A 16,473-nucleotide genomic window follows, 5' to 3' on the forward strand; every position below is an offset into this window, starting at 1 on the left:
AAAAAAAAAAAGTAGACTGAAGAAACAGAGCTATGGTACAATATTCCCACTAACTGCAGGACTTACCTAAAGGAATCAGGAATTGAAATCTCACAGCAGTATCGGAAGTCTGATTCACAGAAAACCATGAAAATATCACCTTGAAAATGCTTATGGAAATGCTACAAATATTAGTGCTTATCTTCCCAGTACAGCAGTAGTTAATAAATAATAATTATGGGAGAAGAAACTCCATTATATTATTACTTATTTTTATTATTACTTATTTTTATTATTATTATATCAAAGTGCCCAGTAATAACTGTTACCTTCTGTCTTTGGCCAAGAACAATCCATCTGCTAAGTTCTTTCTTCAGTTCCTGTTCGTATTTCCTCACATCTGCCTTTTTTATTACTACTTTATTCTTGAAACAGACGAATGCCTCAGGATCTAGCTCCTGGAAAACAACATTAATATAAAACATTGCAGTACTTTGTTATCAGTTTATTTTGATCCATTTTGCCTACAGCTGCGTATACACACCTGGGCCCTCGGCCACCCTCGCCAGACTTTTACCATTGTGTCGTAAAGCTGGATGCTCTCTCGTGGAGACAGAGAAAGATCTGATGGAATGCCATAGTTCTCAATCTGCAAGGAGTTTAAACAAAAGAAAAATAACCGTTCTGATGGAATCCATGTTACCCAACTGTAACAGTTACTATGCAAGGTTGACCCCAGTATTATGCTTACGTGATTCACTGTTAATGCAGCACACGGATGACAGTGTTCAATGAGAAAATCCTTGCTCTTTAGAGAACACACATACTTTTCCAAATCGTTGTATCTTTCTTCATACAAGACTGTGAAGAGACAAAAACATTGTCATGATGCACTTGGTTGTTTTAAAAAGTACTTATTCCTGCAAGACTTGTTTTTACTTATAAGAAAATTCAAAACCAAATATGCTTATGTTCACACACCATGGTAAAAGTTTTTGCAGAATTTATTCTTAGTTACAAAATACTGTGACACGCACCAAGTCTAACACGGTATGATTGCTTTTGCTCTTGTACTTTAGATTTCCCTTTATATTTTCTTGTAAAGTTCTTCTCAGAGTTTGTAGAGCTTCTTTCTATTCTACTCTCAGCACGTTGCCAATACCTTTTCACGGACTGTAACCACCTACAGTGCACACATAAAATAAAAATAAGTGGCAAAATACATTTTAAAAGTGCGACAGCTACAATAGATGAATAACTACAGTCTGCTCAGTTTCTCCTATATAATTTCCAATCCCCTATCACCATCTTCAGTGCAATGCTCTTGAGCTGATCCCAGGATGCAAATAAAAAATGTGAAATAGCACCATTATACATATATAAACATAGTGGAGGTGTCTTCTCTGATGGATAATGGACAAATGTGCTTATCAGGCTTTGGCAATTCAAACAGATGCAAAACCACCAAAATCCCTCTGCACAGCTCAATTACAGGGTCTGAAGAAACAAGTAGCGCTTTTTCTCATTATGGAGTTAAGAGTTACAGTACCATTTTTTGTCAGTTGGGGGAGTAAGGGTAGCATAATACATAGAGCAATATAACTCCGAATCAGTTGTCTCCCAATAGTAGTTGCCCTCTCTATCTAGACCCACTCATATCTGATTTAAATATGCTCTTGTGAGCAAGAAAATCCCACACGTACTCTGTTAGGTGTTCTGGATTACTGACAGTGGCAGAGAGCGCCAAAAACGGACATCGAATTGTTACCAAAAGGTGCTCCCAAACCTCTGCTCCAATTTCACCACCAAGACAATGGACCTATGTTTTTGGGAAAAAAGATGCAAAGAAAATAAGAAGTGTTCCTTATCAAAGTGCACCTAGAACATAAGTTGGTTTGTGTTTTACAAAAAACCAAAGTTTGGCAAGATCAATACTGAATAATTTTTATATTGTAGAAAATGACCACAAGATCCAGATCAAATGTCTAGCAGACCCCTCTCCAGACTTCACTGGACAGCAAATCAGTGTAAAATTTCAATACTACATTCACTGTTTGTACCCCAGATACTCACTGGCACTATTAGCAATTAATTTTATACACAAGAAAGAACACAGGAGGAATTCTAAATTTGGCAAGATTAATTACTGACTTTTCCCCTGGAATGAGTGACAAATACAGTATGATGTGAAATCTGTTCAGTCCCAGTCTGTACTGTCCTATTTGTGCCACGGAGACTATACAGTGGTGGCTTTTAGTTTTTCAGCTGACTGGCTTGAGAAAAATAAAGGAAGCTGCTGGTAGCTTTAACTGAAACATATGTCCTTTTGAGGACCAACAGAGTTTTAAGTTCTTTCACTGAAGCATATAAACACAATCAGCAAACAGGAAAAAGTAATTAAGTCTGGAATAATATTCCTGAAAGTTTGGGGGTTTTTTTTTTGTTTTTTTTTTTTTTTTTTTTTTTTTTAACCAGCAATAATATACGTAATTAAAACCTGGCAATTTTCTTCCAGATTGTCCATAAATTTGTTACATTGGTTACTACGGAAGATGCTTACCTCATCAAATATAACATATTGTATCTGCTTGACCCACTTCTGGCAATGAGGAGACAGCATCAGGATTTCTAAACATTGAGGCACAGTCACTAATATCTAAGATGAAAGGTTCGTAAAGCATTATTTTCAAGTAAACTGACTAATCAGCTACAAGTAGACCCTGTATTTAAAAAGCATTCAAAACCATACATACATATTTGATTTCAAGGTAAGCAAGATTACATGAATGATGTGTCACTGCTATCTTAAAGAATGGCAAGAAAGAAAACCCAGGAAACTAACTACAGACTAGTCAGCCTCACTTCAATGCCCTGGAAGATAACCAATCCTGGAAATCATTTCCAAGCATGAAGAACAAGAACGAACATGAAGAACAAAAAAGTCATCATGAGCATTCAGCATGAATTCAGCAAGGGGAAGTCAGGCTGACCAACCTTGCCAAACTTCTATCATGAAATGACTGGCTTGGTAGATGAAGGGGGAACAGTGAATATTGTCTTCAGTAAGGCTTTTGACACCACCTCTAAGATCTCCGTAGACAAGTTGTTGAAGAATGGGCCAGATTAGCAGACAGTGAAAGTGCTGGACTGAAAACTGGTTGGAAGGCTGCGCTTAGAAGTTGGTGATAAGTGGTACGGTCTAGCTGGAGGCCAGTAACTAGAGTTGTACTCCAGGGGTCAGTAGTGGGTCTGATCCTGTTTAACATCTCTGTTAATGATCTGGTTGATGCGGAAAAGCATACCCTCAGCAGGTTTGCTGATGACATCAAACTGGGAGGAGCATCTGATATGCCAAAGGCTCATGCTGCCATCCAGAGGGACCTAGGCTGGAGAAATGTGCTGACAGGGACCTCATGAGGTTCAACAGGGAGATGTGAAAAGTCCTATACCAAAGGAGGAACAACCCCATGTACCAGTGTATGCTGAAGGCCATCCAGCTGGGAAGCAGCTCTGCAGAAAAGGACCCGAGGGTCCTGGTGGACACCAAGTTGAATATGAGGCAGCAATGTGCCCTTATGGCAGAGAAGGTTAATGGCATCCTGGGCTGCATTAGGGGGAGTGTTGCCAGCAAACCAACACAGGGAATCCTTCCCCTCTACTCAGCACTGATGAGGCCACACCTAGAGTTGAGGTTCTGGGCTCTCCACTAGAAGAAAGACCAACCTAGTGACCTTCTACGATGGAGTGACTATATCAGTGAACACGGGAAGGGTTACTGATGTATTCTATCTGGAATTCTGTAAGGCACCTGCTGTGTGTTGGCAACCAAAGGATTTTAATGTTTTTCCTTTTAACCAGAGCAAGTTATCAACTGCATGCCCCCTAAGGACGACTAGGTAAGGTTATATGCCATATACCGAAACTTTCTAGTAAGCAGTACAGGTAAGCTTAGATTTTTCTTGAACTTTGTATTTAGTAATGGTACAATTGCTGTAATTAGAATTAACATTTTCAGAAGCCAGACAGAATGCATAAATCATTATTATGATGTGTTAGAACACCCATTAAAAGTACCTGAGAATTCATGACATCATGGCGATAATCGCGTGTGAAGACTCCACACAGTACCAATCCATCCGGAAGTTTCTTGGTGAACCGACTGTATACAGTTCCTACCACTTGGTTTACAAGGGCCTTAAATAAAGCAGGTCATTAACAAAACCAGACAGTGTATCTCTAAAGACATATGGTATTCTGAGACATGCAGAAGCATTCCTTTTTGGCACCAATATTCACATACTAGACTATAATACATACCATGTCATGTTCTGTTAAGTCTAGACTGTCAACAGTGTTAACTTTAAAGATATGGTACTTGATATTTTTGCTTATAGAAAACAATCCATAGAGATTGTTAGGTAATAACATGTATTTCACTATCCAAAAATTCAACAGCATTCAAAATAAGTTCTGGATAAAATCAAAACATTGGGCCTTAGCACTTAAGTCAGTTTTTAACTATTAAAAAATGAGTTTTTAACTCATTAAAAAAATATTTCACTGCCTAGAGTTTCTGAAATTGTCTCTCGAAGCATCTAATGGTGAACTTACTGAGAAAAAGATGACTTAGAATCATAGAATAGTGAGGGTTGGAAAGGACCTTAAGATCATCTAGTTCCACACCCCCCCCCACCATGAGCAGGGACAACACACACTAAACTATGTTGCCCAAGGCTCTGTCCAACCTGGCCTTGAACACTGCCAGGGTTGGAACATTCACAGCTTCCTTGGGCAACCTATTCTAGTGCCTCACCACCCTCACTGTGAAGAACTTCTTCCTTAGATCTAATCTAAACTTCCCCTGTTGAAGTTTAAAGCCATTACCCCTTGTCCTACCACTAGAGACCCTAATGAAGAGTCCCTCCCCAGCATCCTTGTAGGCCCCCTTCAGATATTGGAAGGCTGCTATGAGGTCTCCACGCAGCCTTCTCTTCTCCAGGCTGAACAGCCCTAACTTTCTCAGCCTGTCTTCATAAGTGAGGTGCTCCAGCCCCCTTATCATACTTGTGGCCCTCCTCTGGACTTGCTCCAACAGCTCCATGTCCTTTTTATGTTGAGGACACCAGAACTGGACACAATACTCCAAGTGAGGTCTCACAAGAGCAGAGTAGAGGGGCAGGATCACCTCCTTTGACCTGCTGGTCATGCTTCTTTTGATACAGCCCAGGATATGGTTGACTTGCTGGGTCATTGTTCCATTCAAACATTACTTTACCATTCTGGTAGGCTTTGAGGCATTCTCAGCATTTACTTAAAATGTTACTTTTAGCACTTCTGTATATATTAGTTTTTCTGACCTTAAATTAGTTATATAAATATGAATAGACAAAAATCCTACGTAAGCTTAAATATTTTAAAGATTTTTTTAAAACATGCTGTTTCCATGTAAAACAGAACATAAAGATGCCATTTCTAATAAAAAAATTATGTGTGTGTATATATATATCTCAACAAGATTTGTGTTACAAGCTACCCCCAAACAGTTTCAGAATCACACTGAGAAATATAGTCATATATATAGAGTACGTAGTAGGATGATGCAACTTTACCTTTGTAGGAGCAACATACACAACCACGCCTTCATTGCTTGTTTTCAGAACTTTTTCCATGCAATAGTATGATACATATGTTTTTCCTGACGAAGTGGGAGCAACAATCACTGCAGACTCATTATTATCTACAGCATCAAGAAGTTCCCGCTAAGAGAAAAGAAGTTACTTACGTCAAAATGTCTTGCTAGGAAGTTCTTATTGATTAAACCAGCTCTTTCTATGATAACATCTCCTATTTTTGCGCATAGACTTTATACACAGATTTTAGACTAGAGAAAGTCAGAGTTAACCTGGCTGGTTTATGGCTCTATTCTTTATTCTTACACTGGTAATAGGCAGAAAAAACAAATACACACAAAAAAAAAAAACCCCAACAAAAAAAACCCCAACCAAAACAACCCAAAAAAACAAACACTGAACAAGGAACTACAAATTCTAACTTGTCTATTTCAATTATTTGGTCTGAAATACTGATACTGAAACTTTCTGAATCCAAACCGGGACACAGTCAAGTTAAAAAATAAAACAGTTAACTAAGCAATGTATAATTTAGTTTCAAAAGCTTCATTATCATAGAATGGTTAAGGTTGGAAAGGGCCCTAAGATCAACACCAACCCCACTGCCACGAGCAGGGATGCCTCACACTAGACCATGTTGCCGAAGGTTCTGTCCAACCTGGCCTTGAACACTGCCAGGGGTGCAGCATTCACAACTTCTTTGGGCAACCTGTGCCAGTGCCTCACCAGCTTCACTGTAAAAAATTTCTTGCTGTTTTATGTAAGGCATTATTTGTTTTCTTGCATTATAATAGTTACATCAGTATGGTCCAAATCTCTCTTCTGCTCCTATACAGCTTTTAGTAATCTGTTTCCTTCCCTATTACGGTCATCTTCCATGCTCTCTCACCTTACACAGATCTGTGAAAGGATGGGGGAAGGGGTACAGAAGAGGAAACAGAAATAGTCCTAACCCTATCTTTCTCTATCAGCACGTATGACAAGTTCCAACTTGGTTTTTAAGCAATTGTTTTGCAGAGATGGAGATGCAAAGCAGTAAATTCAGATGGCCCCCCCAGTCGAGTAATTAAAAAACAAAAAAATCTGAGTTAGACTTACTCTGCTTTAGACAGAGAAGTTATTTGTAAAGTCATACTATGGGTAATTCTTTGGGGACAATGAACAGAGGATGAATAGTCAGAGATTATCCAGAGATTATAGGGTGCTACCACCATTACATACAGTAACAAGCAGTGAAATCCCACAGATTCAGCATTTCTTATGTTGAATTCCTTATGCCAAGCTCTTTAGAAAAGCTCTCAGTATAGGAACAATATGGAATGCAGGCTGATCTACTGAATTTGTTAAACTTAGCACAAAATTAAATTTGTTAAACAACACTATTTTTGACAAGTAGTATAATAATGGGTATTTTTAAATGGGAAAAAAAAATATCAAAGGTAACTTCCATTAATTTTATGCTAAAAGTTTGCATCTCATTACCTGCCATGTGTCAGGTATGAAATGTTGCACTCGGGGATCAGGATCATGCCTCTCTTCTCTGAGCAAGTAATAATCCATGTATTGTAGCTGAAAGCGAGCTGGACCCACTTTGACAGCATAGTTGCTAATCTTCATATCATTACTTTCTGCTGCCTATAAGGTCAAATGAAAATTCAGTCTGGTTTGAAAGTAGCAAGAGATTGAGAAAATGGCACATCTTTTGCTTTGTGGAACTGTGCAAGCTTTGAAAAAACATACAAAAGTGCAGGCAACTTTAAAGTAGTTTCTTGCAGAAACCCAAACCATAATAGCCTTATATCAGTGCTTTGCTTGTATCTCTTCAAAGGAGACTATGTCCCAAAAATACTATGTTTTCCATAACCAGTGCTTACAGTGTTTTTGTTGTCTGAAGAGGCAATAAATCTGGCTAGCAGGCAAAGCTCAGCCTCTTTAAGCTATTGCCTGCTAGAGCCTTCTCATTATACATTTACTTCTCTACTTCAGCCTGCCCTGATCCCTCATGCAACGAATCACAGTTGCAAAAGGAAATGCAATGCAAAGACTGAGTGTTAGCCCAGATTTCATATAGCACTATATTTTTAAACAGTGCCTGTATTCCCCAAGACATACCAAATTTAATATTCATGAACGTGTCTAGTTATAACAACTAATCCTGAAATCTCTGTAGAAAAAACATTACATGTACAACATACATTAAAAGATGAGAGAATCACATAATAATTTAGGTTGTCAGGGATGTCTGGATGTAATTTAATCCAACTCACTGCTAGAAGCAGATGTGATTAGACCAGGCCACTCAGGGCTGTGTTCAGCTGAGATTTTACTATCTCCAAGGATGGAGATTTCAAAACTTATTCAATTTCTTGAAAGAAATGTTTACAGTAATTCCTAAAATTCCCCCAACTTTGCAAAATTAATCATCAGAAACAAGTAGCTGCAAAAGCAAAAGTAGGTCCTAAATCCACTGACTGATGTTCAGCCCTTCCAAGCAAGACATAAAACTTGCCAACATAACCTTTCTATCACCACAAACCTTTACAACAGACATTTTGAGACCTCCGATCCTAAATCCTGAAATATAATTTATTTGGGGCACTAAACACCCTTACAGTAACTATGTTGCCAAGAGCAAACAATCACCGTATCACTGAATTCACATAGAAAGAGACAAATAATTTCCATTCTTCAACGGAAGAAAGTTTCTTACAAAAGAAATCACCTCCTCCCTTCACCTTAGTCCTGATCCTCAAGGAAGGAGGATAAACACTTTTCAGAAACAAGCTTCCAAAAATTCTGAACTCTACTGTGCCTGAAAAATGAGACACTGAAGTGACTGGTATTGGTTTTACAGTTCACTACAGTCTTCCTTCCTTTTGCTATTGATTCATGTTCTGCAGGTTGAGAGTTACACCCTACCTCTTCTGCCTGAGAGCCACTTTAGCATCCCCTCTCCCTACCAACAAAGATATCAAACCACTCTTAACATTAAATCAGCCAGTGGGCAGGTTGCTAACATGCAGAAAAGCAATAGGTCAATCCTTAGAGAAATTACTTTTGAGCCATATTCAGTATAGCTACTGGTGGTCTCAACTGTGTAGGAAGGACAAACAAGGTTTTAGATTTAGGAATCAAAATAGTATCTAAAATTACCTTCAGAGGTAATCAGTAATACCATAACTGATGAAAACAAACAAACTAGTTTTCATCTACTGCAGGCTCAAAGATTTCCTTCTCTAAAGTAGCACATTTGGGCCAGTTAGAGAGCAGCTCCTCATCACTTAGCTTATAAGAGTTATTTTTAATATGCGGAGTTCAGCTGATGTGATGAATTGAACAGCAGGTACCTCTCAGAGATGTCTAAGGCCTCAAGCAGATTAACTAGAGCAAATATTAATGCATGTTTGTTTCAAAGGATGTCTTTGCACCCATATAAAGTTCTGTTTACTAAAAGGGAAGTGCTCTATTGTGCCAGCTAGCTCTCTTATCAAGGAGAGAAATGATCTGTGGAACTAAAAAGATTAGTATCTGAAGCAAGAATAGATATTCCCAAATCTATGGCACAATAAAAAATAAAATAAGCCCAATACAGATCTTCTACACGCTACTCAATGCTTAAAAAAACACTGTTGATGTTCAGCCACAGATCCGGTTTTATAAGAGAATCATTACAGTCTACAAACTTACCTGGCCAGATAGGGAGCATGCCAAATTTTCAAATCCAAGATATCTAAGACATCTGGTCAGCTTTTCTAGATGTGGTTTCTCCAACATATCTTGGTATTTTTCAAGGAGGATGTGAAGTCTCCTCATGACTTGAACAGCTTTGCTTAAATCTTTATCTTTGTTGCCTTAAAAAGAAAAAAAAAAAAAATCCTACAGATATCTGGGAGCTGATCCTATCATTGGGAATTTTCCAATATTAGGTATTTTTAGGACAGACCTCATCCATCCAACCAGATTTATGACAATTAAAAAATGAATTTTATTTGAAGACAACCCACCTCTGACAAGCAGTGCTACTGAAGTCCAACCACCCAAATAATTCTATCTGCTTCTGCACACTCAGCTATAAAGAGAAGTTACACTTCTGACATCTATGCAATAACTGAGCTCCCCCATTTCACCTTCCTGACTGACACATTTGTCACTCAATCTTATTAGCAACATATTTCACTCCAGTGTTTACAACTCTCCCCAACACTTTTAAAGCAGTGTCTCTTTGGACTCTCCTGACTGTATGGACTGAACTAGTTCATTCTGGTGACCCAGGAGGCCAGTAAACCATGGCAGCACAGATCTCTCTACAAATCGCCATCAGACTGTGAGCTAACCACCTCAGCTAATTAAACAATCCTCTGCAATACAGATGCATTTTAGTGTGCACGATACATAATCATTAAAGATATATACAATAAGATAAATTATGTATGCAATGTCTACAAAGCAAAACAGGAAAGCATCTACAATCTAAGTTCATTGGCTACTTTGCAGCTGACTCAAAGGATGTTTTAATTGCAAAAGTGGACCAGAGCCTGTTAATACTTAAAACCACCTTCCATGCTACTGAAAGAGGGCTGTATTTACACATCTTTATTCCAGCTGAGAATGTCCAAGTCAGTCACTCCTGGTGAAAGGGAGTGGAAGCTGAATAATGAACGTGAATTGGGCTATCGTACCTTGTGTTCTGCAGTGTTGCTTCCACACTTCTAAACAGGCAGACAGTCCTGTCATTTCTACACTGAACTTCACAGATTTACTTTTAAGGGTCTTGAGAAACTTCTCCAGTTTATTTATTCCAACAGTCACATCTGCTTTTATTTCTTTTTCAGTTGGTATACACAAGGCTTTCCATTGCTCCTCTTCTTTCTTTTCTTCTTTAGCCCTTAGTCGCCTGTTGTTTTCCTCTGCAATTGCTTCCGCTTTGCTTTTCTAACCAATAAAAGGAAAATATTTATAACTAATCATCACTGTCTGCAAGCATCATTTAAAAAAGCTAAGCCATAAACTCAGAGAAGGTACATTAGAGTTTTCAATTAATCTGTGTGATGCATTGTGTTTTGTGAATCATTTCAATTAGTACTTCATTTTGAAGGAGATACAATTTCTGAATCCCAATATACATTCCTCAAAAAAACCTTAATTTTATGTCAGTGTAAAGCTTCACAAACAGTATAAAAAAGCACAAATGTGGAAAAACAAAAGAGCAGTTGTCTTGATTTATACATAGGTAATTCTGATTGTATTGAGATGCTTTTCAATAAATTAAATAAAATTAAGCATTCAACATTACTCGAAGTTAACAAAATTATGTCCTGTTGAATTACCTGTAAAAATCTGTATATAAAATAATCTACAATCCATAGTACAGGCTATTGTGAAGTAGTACTCAAGTTACTGTTGCTCAGTATTTGTTGATCATGAGTATGCAAGTACAGTCTACATACCCTGTCATGTCTGAAAATGTTCACCTAGTTAGGATTAATTGCAATATCTAAAGGATCTTTCACAGAAAATGTTTCCAAATAGTGCAGGGAAATAAATAACTGAATAATGTTTCTTCCTGTATTCCTCATCAGTTTCTTAAAGTAAAATTAAATTCATTAACCTCATTTTCTTTCACTCCACATTATAATACTGGCAATGAGCCGAAACCTATCAGCCTTTACAGAGCTCGCATTTATTTATTTGTTTTTTATTTACTTGTGCCTGTTAAAATATAATCACTCATGGCTAATTCTAACTAGGAATAAAAACACATTTGCCAATTAGCTAATTAAATTTGAAGTACAAAGGCAATTTAAATCTCTTCAACCAAGAACTCCCAGTGCATTGAGAACATAAAACTTCAGCCATGGGACTCATATAGTCAAAATCCTTTCTGTATAAGAGAAAAAAGATTTGGAAAGGGCAACTTGAATATACTCACATGCTTCTTTTGGGTCTTTTTGACCGCAGCATTAGCACTCCCTGGCACATCCTTTTGCTGTACAATAAGTTTTGAAGTGGTGTCTTCCAAAGTGCTTCCGTAAAAATGATGAAAATACTGTAACTTCTGAATTTGTCTTCTTTCTGCTGGATCTTTGGATTTCGCTGCAAGCAAACATAATTGATTGAAAAACACTCTGACAGAACTCCAGCCTCATTTATTTCCAAGAAAAGATAACTAGGCAATGGATAAATTTCCTTAAATTTTCTCATTGACCTAAAGGCCAAAACCACATTTTGAATGAGGTTGGCTAGTTAAGACTCACTGAAATGCAATAGTACTTTGAATTATCTGAAAGATAGGCAATAGACTCAAATTCAAACTACTTCAAGCATGTATTTAAAATATTGGAAAACTTCACAAGCAGGATGCCTGGAAAGAAATTACAACTATTTGAGAAAAATGCCCAAGCTTCTCACACAGGCCGTGAAAACAGGAAGGTGTCTTCCAAAGGCAATTCAGATGATCAGAAAGAGATGTCTTCCCCACAAAAACAAGAGTCCATCATCAGAGCATAAATAAATACAGCTTCCAGAAGAACATGTATGCTAGCCAATGGAAGATACTGAACTGAGCACATGAATATTTCTGCACTCAAGCCTAGGTATTTCTCTCTGCCCTAAAAATGAAAATGATGAGTCAGTTTCTGATCTTTCTGTTTTTCACAAGACAGACTGAAATGACACATGCCAGCATTCAGAGCATTCATGTACAGGAGACAGAGGGCCCTCTTTTCAGTTGGAATAGACGGACGTAAACCTTGAACTCCAACATTACAGAAGGTGCTCAAGCTACTACTCCACAGGTTACATTCTGCAAACTTCCCATTGAAATCACAGTGCACTGAAGAATGCAAAAAAATCATCCAGTCAGAAAGATAAGCAGATGGGAATGTAACATGAACACCTTACCCCAAGTACTCATTCTGTTATACTTGTTAGACCTATTTAAGATAATACACAAAGCATACACACAATGCACAGGCACATCAGCTTAAGTGTAATTTAGTTACTGCAGTAGCTCTGATTTGACAAGTATTTGCAGAGCAGCAACTATTCTCTGAAATAAGTCCTTTTCCAAAACCACAGAAACATTTATGATATTGTTCTAGCCAACACAGACACATGGGCTTTGTGTTAGTTTTTCTTACCATCAGCAGTGCACCGTACTCGCTCATATTCCTCAGTCAAAGGTCTGCCAGAATGCCAGTGACGAAGCTCATCAAATTCCTTGTATTTAACAAGTGAAGTAACTGCAGGATCATTGCTGAAATATACAAACATTAAGCAGAGCATAAATTACAAGCATCTTCTGGCATATCTAATGAAACATTCAAAACAAACAAACAAAGGATATTTATCAAAACACAATTTTACTGTGGCAGAAAATCAACATAGGGTTTAATTTTACACCAAATATATTATGTCAATATACTGAAATCATAGAATGGTTTGGGTTAGAAAGAACCTTAAAGATCATCTAGTTGCAACCACCCTGCCATGGCCAGGGACACCCTTCACTAGATCAGAGTGCTCAACACCCCATCCAACCTGGCCTTAAACACTTCCAGGGATGTGGCATCCACAACTTCTCTGAGCAACCTTCCTCTTTGTCAGGATGCATTGCTCCTAAGCTTGGAGAAGGTGATCCTTGAATATTATCCAGCTTTCTAGGGCTCCTCTTCCCTCAGTTTTTCAGAAAGTATTACTTCAGAAATTTCAGAAGTAAAACCCCAGTTTGTCACTTATTTTCATACAGATTAATCACAGATTGCAAGGCAACTAAATAACTTGTATGTTGCCTAAAAAACACTCATTGTGCAGCACAGAAACCAGTTCCACAAGCAGCAGAGCAGACGTAAAGGATAATCTCTTCTTACTTTTCCAGTATTTTCATTTAATGTTTGCCTTTTCCCGAAATCAATCAGAACTTTGCAATTTAGAATAAGCTTTTACAAAGACAAATTGTACATTTAGAAAAACAGTAAAACAGTTCCAAAATATAAAGTAAGAATCAACAGACTATAACGCCAATAACAGCATAAAAAAAATATGGACATACTCATTCTTTTCCATTCTTGTTCCGAATCAGTTACGAGTACATGTAAATGGGAAATTTTACCCAGTCATAGCGAAAGCACTTCTACATTTGTGCAAATTGAGTATAACATGGATGTAAAGTGCAGGGAAGCAGAAAATAAGCCCGTATGTTATTTCACTAGAATAAAACTCCTATACGTACCTTTTTAAAACAGGTAGGTCTTTCAAAACATCTCCAGCATAATCTTTAACGAGATCAGATTCCACTGAGATTAGTCCAATGTTAGGAGTTTCTTCTTCATACTCTTTACAGTTTTTAAAAAAAAATATTGTTCAGTTAAGAATATATATAATTGCATATTATACTTGAAAATTCTGCCAAGTTGCACTGTAAAGTCTATAAAGCAAAATTTGCTACAAGTCAGCAGCCCCTTTTCCTGTTTCTTCTCAAGCACGGAAAGAAGAAAGAAGCAGACATCGTTATGCTTCCAAGCAGATATTCTCATGATCCATTTCAGACACCTACACTAACTTTTCAAATGCTACAACCTATCCTATCTCACGGGCATTTACTTTCTGCACTGATTCTAGGAGACCATAGTCTCCTAAATATGCACTTTCAACTGCACTTGCATTAGATGACTGGAGATGACATGTAACATTGTTTATTCCTCACACATTTGAAGCCTAGCCATAACTTCAGTCTCCAAGGTGTCCAAAGGAGATACAAAAATGGGCAACACAAATGCTGTGTCAGAAGGGGTCTTAATATCCCGTGGATAACAAAGAAACTGGGTGGGTTTTTGCCCACTAGAGCCCACTTGACATCTTTGAAACTAGCAGAAGAATACCCACAAACTTAACTAGAATTATATTCCAGCTTTTACTGAATTTCCTTTTAAAGATAAAACCAAACTTCTGAAGGTTGTAACAAAACTGGTTCTCAAGAAATATCAGGTATCAGGCAAAAGTCTTTACCTACTCCTTTCAGATATTCAGAACAGATCTTGTAAGTAAGGGAAGAAAACAATCTGAGCCAACTTTGCACTTCTCCAATTACAGGCTACTAAACAGGATAGTGGTTTAATTTAACACACTTACAGGCAAGTCACATTTTTACAGTCCTCAAGGACTGCAATATGAGCTACAGTGATGGCTGGACTCTCTGCCATTAGGGCAACGATTGTTTATTTCACTTAGTTTACTGCTCCCATGCCCAATATCTGTATAACCCTATATCAACATACACAAAGATGCTCTTCAGAGGCATTCTTCCTCCAGTATAATTGTTACTTTAATTATGAGTAATTATTATGCTTTTTACTATTATTTGTATTGCACTTATCCTTATGTTTTTTACAATACACACAATAGATTTGAGCTAGCAATCATGGAACTAAACCAGATTCCTACTGAAACCAACAACAATATTTCTGCTGTCTACTGTAGAGTCAGAATTTCACCTATAAGGCCTGGTCACACTTATTTTGGCATCAGCAGTAAGCTCTGCTAGTGTGTTGAAAGGAAGGAGGAGAGGATCCATGGAGCTTGGATAAGATTTGTGATCAGGATAAAATCAGATCACTACTGCTAGAACTTTTATAGTGATAGCAACAAAGATCATGCTTCTAACTCTCTAATATGTGCAGTTGTGAATACCTCTAAAAAATGTATGTTGCTGATCAAGAAATGGTCGGGAGCTGTTTCGTATTGGAAAAGCATCTCCAAAACTGTATTTCACAGCCAATTTTCTTACAGTGTCCCACAAACATCGGTATGCATCCTCCATTTCTTTCCCCAGTTCCTTTTTGAACTTTAATCCTGCACAGGGAAGCAAGAAAGAGGGAAAGGGGGAAAAAAAATAATTAAAATAGCACTTTAAAATTAAGTTTCCTCAAACAGAGCCTACCTATTTCACCTATGCAGCATCAGACACAGACTTCAGTCTTATCCAATGTCTTTGGTCATCAGAACAAATTAGAACAGAATGATATACACTCACAGTTTTTAATAGCCCAGGTATAACTAACTATATGTACCAAAAAGATGTGTTTTGGCAAAAACATATGATTTAAACTATGTGCAGAAGTCTACAAGCTCCACAGCTATCCTCCTGCAGGGTAGGATCTTGAATTTTTTTTTAGCGCCCACTAATAGGTATTACATTTCATATTCCTAATTTATATTTCCTTTAAAAATTCCTCTGCACTTGCTTTACTGAAGTACATACAGGAGATCTTGTGACTAGACACATAAAGAAAGTGTTCTGGTTTACTATCGGACAAACTCATGCCAGAGGAGTTCAGATAAATGGAATTACTCTGAAAGACCATCTGCTACAAATCTTCTTCCCTACTTCCTTGCTCTGTCAGCTGTTGTAACTTTTTTGTGAATCTTAACACATCTGATGGTGTTCTCAAAGCTCCGGTTCCCAAATTCATGTATTTGTAAGATAATACATGTTTTTGTTTGAATCAATCTCATCTGAAATTAAAGATATTATCCAATGTCACAGTGACACTAAGGATAGTATCTGGTTTCCATTCTGTGTTGCACTAAGACAAAATGAAATGGATAGAAAACTGGCTAAAAAACAAATGGTTGAGAATACTCAATAACAGTGACCCAGAGCTCTTACTGCCTATGCTGTATCACTCTTCCTCTGCGTATGTACATGTGGTACATAGAAGACAGGATACGGTAAAGTATTCTGAATGAGTACTGGCAAAAGACACTTTCACATGTGATCTTTTAGACTTGGCTATAGAAAGAAGTTTCCCTATTATGCCATAAAATGTATCATTACATGGGTAATTAGGAAAAAGTGCTCATTCCT

The 16,473-nt window shown here is 37.5% G+C and overlaps 1 protein-coding gene across 1 annotated transcript in view; it reads right to left on the reverse strand.

Moving 5' to 3' along the window:
* DDX60 (DEAD (Asp-Glu-Ala-Asp) box polypeptide 60) overlaps positions 1–16,473 on the reverse strand; it is a 41,073-nt gene that overhangs the window by 18,636 nt on the left and 5,964 nt on the right. Inside the window, exons 9-23 of the mRNA XM_010015977.1 lie at positions 15,297–15,458; positions 13,840–13,942; positions 12,749–12,864; positions 11,539–11,702; positions 10,289–10,541; positions 9,293–9,460; positions 7,092–7,240; positions 5,589–5,738; positions 4,054–4,173; positions 2,540–2,635; positions 1,683–1,798; positions 1,017–1,162; positions 731–840; positions 524–628; positions 309–437 (exon numbers count right to left, since the gene is read on the reverse strand). Coding sequence (XP_010014279.1) covers positions 309–437; positions 524–628; positions 731–840; positions 1,017–1,162; positions 1,683–1,798; positions 2,540–2,635; positions 4,054–4,173; positions 5,589–5,738; positions 7,092–7,240; positions 9,293–9,460; positions 10,289–10,541; positions 11,539–11,702; positions 12,749–12,864; positions 13,840–13,942; positions 15,297–15,458 — 2,087 coding nt within the window. The remainder of the gene's footprint in view (positions 1–308; positions 438–523; positions 629–730; positions 841–1,016; positions 1,163–1,682; positions 1,799–2,539; positions 2,636–4,053; positions 4,174–5,588; positions 5,739–7,091; positions 7,241–9,292; positions 9,461–10,288; positions 10,542–11,538; positions 11,703–12,748; positions 12,865–13,839; positions 13,943–15,296; positions 15,459–16,473) is intronic.

The sequence above is a fragment of the Nestor notabilis genome, unplaced genomic scaffold (assembly GCF_000696875.1).
Source record: "Nestor notabilis isolate BGI_N333 unplaced genomic scaffold, ASM69687v1 scaffold14036, whole genome shotgun sequence".
In the NCBI taxonomy this organism is placed as follows: Eukaryota; Metazoa; Chordata; class Aves; order Psittaciformes; family Psittacidae; genus Nestor; species Nestor notabilis.